General features: G+C 55.4%; 1 protein-coding gene across 1 annotated transcript; it reads right to left on the bottom strand.

Moving 5' to 3' along the window:
• Positions 1-292: 292 nt before the first annotated feature.
• CCDC201 (coiled-coil domain containing 201) lies at positions 293-3,136 on the bottom strand. Its single transcript, XM_059172527.1, has 2 exons — positions 2,543-3,136; positions 293-520 (listed from the first exon to the last, which is right to left on the bottom strand). Exons 1-2 carry the CDS (start codon positions 3,134-3,136, stop codon positions 296-298), a joined length of 819 nt encoding a protein of 272 aa, XP_059028510.1. The 3' UTR covers positions 293-295.
• Positions 3,137-8,667: the final 5,531 nt, after the last annotated feature.

The following is an 8,667-nucleotide window of genomic DNA, read 5'->3' as shown; positions in this document are numbered from 1 at the left end:
CCCACCCCCACCGAAACCAGTGCCCGGAAGCTGCCAGAACTGCCTCCCACTTGGAGTCCTAGGTCTGACTCCCCTGGAATGGTATCCTGAGCCTGCTGGGTGTGCAGCCCAGCCCTGTGTGGGCGGCTGGGTCACCACGCTCTCTGGTCTCTACATGCAAAATGTCATCCTGTTCCCTGGGTCGGTCGGGGGAAGCTGGTGGGGTGGCAGGCACCCCTAGGGTAGGCATCCACGTCGCCTGCTGGCTCTTGCTCCCTGTGTGCCCCACGCTCTGGTGGCGCCACCCAAAGCCTCGTTAACTGTGCGGGGACCTGAGCAAGTCCTGGGGAGGGCTGGGGTTTGCAGAAGGCCGTACGGATGGAGGGCCAGACAAGTCGGTGAGGCTGAGGTGGGTGCTCCAGAGGGCCTCAGCCCCTGGTTCCAGCACCGAGGGGCAGTCATCCTCCACGGTGAGCTCGTGCTGGGTGGCCTCCTCGATGTCCTGAAGTAGGCGGATTTCCCACTGCCTCTTGCGCTCCACCTGGGGGAGGAAAGGCATCTCGGAGAAGGCCTATGTTGCAGAAACACCTGCCACAGCTGCCCGGGGACAGCAGAGGTCCCCCCAGGCTACACACCCTTCCCCACCCCTGCCCTTCGGCTCTCCGCGGGCTGGGCACACAACTGCACCACAGAGTGGCAACGCCCCAGAGGGCTGCGTCTCTGTGGGCACCGGAGAGGTGGCTAAGGACCCAGGGAACTGAGTCTGACAAGGCAGAGTGGCAGCAGGACGGCTGGGGACAGGGATGGGGAGGCCAGCTGGGGGCGTGCTGGGAACGTGCCCGCGGGGCGGAGTAGACAACCGTCTTCCCAGGCTGCGGCACGAGAAGGGCCCAGGCCGGGGTTGGGGACACAGAGCAGGATGAGCCCTGCTTCCGATGAAGACGAGGCCTTGGCCTCACAGAAACAGAGGTTGGGGGGAGGCAGGGGGACTGAGCCAGACCACAAGGGGCATGTGCAGGGACAGGATCACAGAGGACAGGGTTGGCCGTGGAAAGACTGGGGTCCTCAGCCGCTCCATGGCGGGTCCCCTGCACATCGATAGCCTGAACATGTAAAGAATAGAAGCAAACCCCGGTGGGGGGAGGTGAACGAGGGCTAGGAGAAGCTGGTGTTGCCTGCAGCGGTGTGGCGGAAGGGGAAGCCAGAAGAGCAGGGCCAGGGGAGGGGCCGCCAGCGAGCACGTGAACCCCTTCCAGAGCCCAGAGCCGGCACAACGGCTGGAAGCCCAGGGCCTGTGTGAGGGACCCCATGGCTGCAGGGGTTGCCCCACCTATGGGACTGTCTTTGAAACACGGTGAGAACCCCCGGCCCCTCCCTTCGTCAGCTCCAGAATATTCCAGCCTCGCTCACACCTCTCCTGGCAGCAGGTGGGAGTATCAGCCCGTGGGACCCGGCAGTAGGGAGGCACCTGGGGCTTGGGGGTGGCCCCGCACTGAGACCCCAGCCAGGAACGCAGGCAGAGTGCCGGTCAGCTCGGCGAGGCCCAGCTTGAAGCTCTGACCGGGCACAGCCACAGAGGACAGGCTGGGAGGGGGCGTCAGGAAAGCTGCCTGCCAGCAACGCCCCAGAAGTGTGAGTAAGACTGAGCAGAGAGCCTTGAGAAGCCTCAAAGGGAGCCAGCAGCAGAGCCGAGGTGCCCTGCAGTGACCTTGGAAAGTGCAACCCAGGGTCCCTCCGAGGGGCAGACGAGGGGTGAGAGAAGAAAGAAGAGACGGGAAGAAGCCGTCCAGGCTGTGCCACACCTGACTTCCATGGAGTCCCCGCGGGTGGAGCCGAGTCAGGGCCTCTGAGGCCACAGAGGGAGGGAACCAACAGGCCCACGGGTGCCCAGCCCACGGGCCAGGCGGTCCACCGCACACGTTCCACCTCAGGGGAGCAGACCTGGACAGCCGGGATCAGCTGGGACCCCACGTGAGAGGCAAGATGGAAATCCCCTAGCAGTACCCTTCTCAGAACTTTCTAGAACTACAGAGTGTCACAGGAGAGGGTGAACGAGCTGAGGGGCCGGGACACACAGCTCAAAGAAGGAAAGGGCCTCTGGGGGCCAGGGGAACATGGAGGGAGGCCCGGGTGTGCCCTGAAAGGAAAGAACCAACAGCTTTCTGGGCCCAGCTACACACCCCTGAGAAGGCCAGGAAGGTTCACAGGAGCTTGGAGAGCAGATGGGAATGGGGAGGGGGGGTGGCGGTGCACAGGAGCTCCACACAGGGTCACATGACCCCTCAGAGCAGGTGGGGCAGGACCAGGACATCGGAAAGGCCTGAGCAGTGAGGGAAGGGAAGCTGCCCTTCCTCTCAGGGGTCACCGGCCACCTCCATGGGACCCTGAGCCCCCAGATGCGGACGAGGTCAGGGACTGGTCAGGGACATAGCCAGGGACAAGGTTGGGGTCGAGATTGGGTCAAAGACAGGGTCAGGGTTGGGTTAGAGGACTGGTCAGGGACAGGTCTGGGTCAGGGACACAGTCAGGGTCAAGGGTCAGGGTCAGGTTGGAGACATTGTACCATAGCCTCCAGCTTCTTCAGGTCCCGTCTCCTCCTTCCAGCCATGTTGGGGATCCCGGGCAACCCCAAGGATTGAGGCCAGCTCCCTTCTCCGTGGGACTCTGCTCTCTGGTGCTGCTGCCAGGTGACCGTGGCTGGTGCAGGTGGATCTTCCTCAGGAGATGGGGGCTCTGGGTTGGGCCCTGGCTGCCCACCGGCCGCCCCAGAGGCTGAGATGTTGGGAAGCCGCGGAGTCTGGAGAGCAGCCGTGGGGCTGAGCCCTGCTCGGGGGACCAGGCGCTTCCAGGAGAGGGGTGTGGGCGGTGGGGACCCAGCCTCAGGGGCTTCTCTTGGGTGGGAGGGGGCATGGCCTGCTGTTCTCCTGCGTGGGCTGGGGGAGGCTTCCTGCGGGGTCCTGTGCTTTAGGACTTTTCTCAAGGACTGCTGACGCCTTGGTGAAGAAGGGGCCTCGTCTTCCTCGGAGGAGCTCACCCCGGAAACCTGCTGAGACAGAACACAGATGTCACTCCCTAGAAGATCTGGGCAGGAGCCTTGGGATGGGCACCAGAACCCGTCCTCCTCGTCCGCCACCTCCTCAGCCTCTGCCCTGGGCATAGGGCCTCCAGTCCTGCCCCCCATGGGAGCTGGGAGCACCCAGAGCGCGCTTCCACTGTGCCTGCCTTCCCACCCACGTCACCTGTTCTATATTTCGGTCTTAAAAGAAAGCATTGGCAAAATGTGGTGTCTTAATGATGGAAATGAAAAAGAAGTGCTTTCCAGGTAAAAATGCCATTTTTTTTTTTTTTTGAGGAGAAAACTGTAAAATGTTGTCAGTGAAATCATCTTGACATTTACCCTCAACATGAAAGAGCAGAGCAGTGGGCAGACGCGGCTGTTCCCTGTCCAGAGGGCGTGGCGAGTTGGGCAGGGGTGTGGACACCCGAGCACCCAGATCTCGAGCCCCTGATTGTAAGCTCCTGGATCCCAAGCCCCAGGCTTGCTATAAGGTCGTGGTCTCCACGTGCTCCTTGAAAAGTTGTTGTGTCAAAACGACCTGACAGACTTAGCAGCTTGTTGTTTGAAAGAAGTCCTCGTGAGTCTCTTAAAGAGGTATTAATTCATGCTGTTAATCAACGCTGGCTTTGAGCCAATCCCCTACCAGTCTAGGTAACGTTCAAAAGAATGCTGATTTTATGTTGAACGCCACCGATGGAATGGGGCAAAGTATTCGCAAAGTACAGATCCAGTAAGGGGATAATATCCAAAGCATGCAAGGAATTCATACAACTCTGCAAAAACCCAAATGATCCAATGGGTTCTTCCATGGGGAGAAGACGTGAACAGATATTTCTCTAAAGTAGACATGCAGATGGCCAACAGACACATGAGAAGATGTTACACATCACTCATCACTAGGGGAGTACAAATCAGACCACCATGAGATACCACCTCACATCTGTCAGAATGGCTGAAATCAACACCACAAGGGGCCGAGAAAGGTACCCCTCGTGCCTGGTTGCTGGGGACGCACACTGGTGCAGCCACTCTGGAAAACAGCATGGAAGCTCCTCAAAAAAATGAAAACTTGGAATCTCATGTGACCCAATAATTCCACTTCCGGGCATTTAGCAACAGGAAAAGAAACCATCATTCTAAAAATGTACCCACAGGCCCTGCCATGTTCCCTGAGCCTCGTTCACCACGAACAGCCACGCTTTGCTGAATCCCACTCCAATGGGACCATCTCATGCCCCTGTTTGCCAGCGGGAATGATAGTTTCTGGTGATGATGTCCATTGTGGGCAATGCTTCCCAAAAGTATTATGAAAGCCATTGCCCTGCATGGTATGGGAGGAACTGGAACTTTTTCTCCAACAGAGGGAGAGGGACTGGGATGTTCCTGGAAGCTCACAGTCTTGGCAGGCAGCTGCTTCTGCTCAGGGCGAGAACAGTACCACCAGTTGGCGGAGGGCACTAGTGAGGTGTTTTCCTTGAACTCCTGCTGTGCATTTGTGCCTGAAGGGATGTATCTGGTAGTGAGTTTTGGGGGGAAGGAGAGATGAAAAGCATATTAATGATAGTGAAGTAATAAAGGGGTAAACTTCTCTTAGAACCAAGAACAGATACATTTGTTGCCTTAAACGTGAACCTGATCAGGGATGCTACAAGGCTGTGGGGAAGCGTCGTAGCCAGCATTTGCTGTGTAACAAATCACGACACACCGGGGGTTGTAAGAAAGACATAGGTGATCACGGTTTCTGTGGGTGGGGAGCTTGGGCTCTCCCATGGGGCTGCTGTCAACTTAGAAAACTGGACAGTCCAATGTTAGCCTTCCTGCAGTCCAGCTCCTCTCGGAGGCTAACGCTAGTGATTTGTAAAACAAAACAAAACAAAAAACAAAAAATATGTGGAATGTACATCCTGTGTACAAAAGAAGTTCGTATTTCATTAATGGAATCCTGATACGCATGCTTGCGTGGCTTGTCACCTCCCGGACAATGGGCCACGTCCCTGAATCTGAACAAAGCACGTCAAGTCACTTATCTGAGCGTGGCACCGGAAACACAAGAGCAGAGCTAGGGGTTTAAATTCCCCAGAGGGGCTTGGAGGTCAGCCAGGCAGAAGAGGTCTGCCAGTGCAGTCTGGTGGGAAGGGAGCATTGTTCCTGTAACCGTGTTCAGCGGGGCGCGCTGGAGCATTCACAGCTGGACCCCAGTGAGCTCTCCCAGCGTTCTTCCAAGGTGGGTATAGCATCGCCAGGCAGCTGGGAGAAGTGCCAGCCCAGGTGAAACCGAAAACAGGTCTGGCTTCACATCCGGACCAGCAGGACTGTCTGCAGGGGAGTCTCCAGGCCTCCAGGGCTAGAAAGTCAGGCAGAGAGCCCTGCATGTGGTTGGAAGTGGGGGTGGGGGGGTCAGTTCCAGAGCTGCTACTCTGTAGCTCTCTGGGTGCTCTTGGTACAATGTTTCCCTTCGCAAAACCTTTAGAAACTGATGAATGTGAACTCCAACCACCCTGAAAAGCTGGGATGCCCTCCAGAGAATGAGTCAGATCAGAGAGGGCCAAAGCGTTTCCCAGAGTGGCTGCGCGGTCCCCAGACTCGCGGGCACACAAGGTGTTCGATCGTTGGCTTTCTAACATGTGAGCAAGGGTGGTGGGGGGCTTAATGCACATTCCTTTCACGGCCAGCGACGGCGAGCATCTTATCACGGAATTACCGCCAACTCACCGCATGTACATCTTCTTGGCTGGTTAGAGGCTGAACCCCTGTAGTACCCTGTCAGCAGCAGCAAACAGAATCAGCTCGCTTATTAACAGTCCGGCCCTTGGTCAGCAAGCTCATGGGCTCCTCACCACCTATGGGAGGCTGCCCCGGAGACAAAGGGCTTCGGGAAAGATCCAGAGCATTAGCGCAGCAAAGACAGCCCAGAGGGATGGGTGAACGCAGGAGTGCCTCTGCGGTTAACACGGGAAGAGGCTGAGTTCATGGGAAAAAAACATCAGATGAGTCAAAAAACAAAAATACAGTGTGATAAAAAATAAAAGTCGACAGTTTGCTGCTCTAAGTACCTTTGCTCCAGATACCACAGCGTTGGCAAAGAGCAAAATCCACAGAGAAGGACAGAGAAACAGAAATAAGCTAGGAAACGAGGCTGCTTCTCGGTGTTGGGTTTTTTTTTTCCTTTTTCTTTCTTTTTTTTTAAGCCCATGGTAGATCAAAGAGAAAAAGAAGAGAAATGATCCAAATCCCATGGAAGACCATCCGTGCTTATAAAGGGAGATGAAGCTATTCTACTTCTAAGAGGAGCCAGGCTCAGTGCAGAGGGGGGTGTGCGCCAGGCGGGGCAAGGGGACGGGAGTGGATTTCCTGCATAGCAGAAGCCACCCTTAACTGACTTATTCGTGGACAGGAACTGAGAACCAGTATGCAATTGCAAGTTCCATAAGAACAATTTGAGGGGCGCCTCGGCGGCTCAGTGGGTTAAGGATCTGCCTTCAACTCAGGTCATGGTCTCAGGATCGTGGGATCCAGTCCCTTGTGGGGCTCCCTGCATAGCGAGGAGTCTGCTTCTCCCTTTCCTTCTGCCGCTCCCCCTGCTGGTGCTCGTTCTCTATCTCTGTCAAATGAATACAATAACAATCTTTCAAAAAAAGAACATTTTGATATATTTTTGATAGAACAATACTGTAACCCTGATAGCTTACAGAGAGAACAGTGTGGGTTTTCAGGTAATACTCAGCACAAACAATGCAGACATACATCTGGGAATAGAATGCAGAAGAGATGAGTTTTTTTAAATGAGCGGGAAAGGGAGTTTACTTTCATCGCGTGCTGTGGTTCCGATAGGTCAGCCATTTTGGAAAAAAAAAAGTAGCAAAACCACGTCCCTATATGCCTTACATGAAAATAAATTACAAGGGACCGAATATGATACTCTTTAAGAATTCAGATTGCTAAAAAGAAACAGAATAATTTAAAAAAATCTGAAACAAATTATATTCTTATATCATCCACCAAGATAAATTCCAACTGCATATAAGATATGAATGCTGTGGGACATGACATGAAACGGGGTCACTTTTGTTGAGGGGTTTAGCCGGGGGCCACCAGCAGGAGAGCTCATCCTTGGTCCTCCAAGGACCAAGCAAGTGAAACCAGCAACTTTGAACCCAGCCAAACCCCTCATACTCCAAACCCCTGCAAACTGCTACCGTAAGAGATTTGGTCCAGTTCTGCTCAGCCAACCCGATTTTTCTGCTGCCAACACCAGTTAAAATTCTAAGCAACATATACATTCTCCATTGTCTTAAAAAAAACCCCGAGTTTGATCCCCTAAGGGGACACAATTTGGGTTGCTCCCTGACCTGCCATCAGTTCTGCCTCCTTGCCGAGAAGGCACAAACACAGAGCTATCAAAGCACTGGGAGGAAACGTGGGTGGCTTGCTCTGTAAACTGGTCAGAAGTGAGGTTTTCAAATCATAACTCGTGACACAGAAGCCATAAAGGAAAATAAACTGAAATAAATTTCTGTAAAGAAAAACAGATGATATACTCAGTGGAAACAGACTGCCCACAGTTTCTGTAAAAGATTAAAAAAAGGCTAACATTCCTCCAACCCAGGGGGAAAAAAATAACCCAACAGATAAACATGCAAGGACCCTAATTTTTTTTTTTAATATCAAATGTTTTTCTAATATACTAATAAGATGTCTGTTTTGGGTACAGGCTCTCCCCCCCCCCTCCCCAAACTGAGGAAAGTAAGGATCTAATGTTCTAGAAGAAGCTCAAAATAACAGGTTATGGGGGGGGGCTGTGGGGGCAGGGGCCACACCACACCTGCTTAGCCCTCCTATTCCGACGCCTACAAATGAAGATGGGAGAAAGGTCCCTCCCCATCTGACAAGGCACGGGAGACTCAAGGAGACCTGGGAAGCCCCCTTGGCTGGGCTGGGGGTTGGTTGGGGGCATCCTGCACCGTCCTGCCCGTCTCCGAAGCCCAGGGCTCTGAAACTCCCCTCCAGGGACCCTACCAGTCTTGCACCCCGCTTTTCCTTGCGCATATAGACCAAGTATTGCGAGGGCTCCACCTCTGCTCCTGGTGCTGGCCCCCTGCCCCCCATCCCAAGGCCACACTGGACCTCGCCCCACAGGACAGGCTTGGGGGAGAGGGAAAGGGGAAGAAGGGTGGGGGTGTACAGGACGCAGAACCGCACTAATGGATGGGTTGGGGCGCTGTCGGTCCCCCAGACCAGGGGAGGTGGGCAGTGGTACCTGTGCCCTGGGCTCCATCCTGCCTCCACGTGAGGATGCGGCTGCTGCACCCCAAGCCGGGGCGCAGAAGCCCCCGCGGCGCCTCACGCAGGCTGGGCCGGTGAAAGCGACCCCACCTGCGCACAGCCCGCACCTGTGGCTCTGCGGGCGGCGTAGGCGCAGGGCGGAGCACGGGTGGGGCGAGCCTCAAGGGTCTCCACCTGGCGGGTTCCCACACGCACCTGCGTGTGTTTCCGGCCTTCCCCGGGCCCCGTGGACGCCCAGACCTGAGTGCACCTGCGTGCCAAGTGGTTCGCCTGCCTCTTCACGGCACGCTGAAGGAGTGGAGACTGTCACCCAGCCCTCGCACCCAAGGCCAGGGTCGTGTTCCAGA

The sequence above is a fragment of the Mustela lutreola genome, chromosome 4 (assembly GCF_030435805.1).
Source record: "Mustela lutreola isolate mMusLut2 chromosome 4, mMusLut2.pri, whole genome shotgun sequence".
NCBI lineage: Eukaryota > Metazoa > Chordata > Mammalia > Carnivora > Mustelidae > Mustela > Mustela lutreola.
The sequence above is the reverse complement of the archived record's forward strand: the minus strand, read 5'-3'. Positions and strand labels throughout refer to the sequence as shown.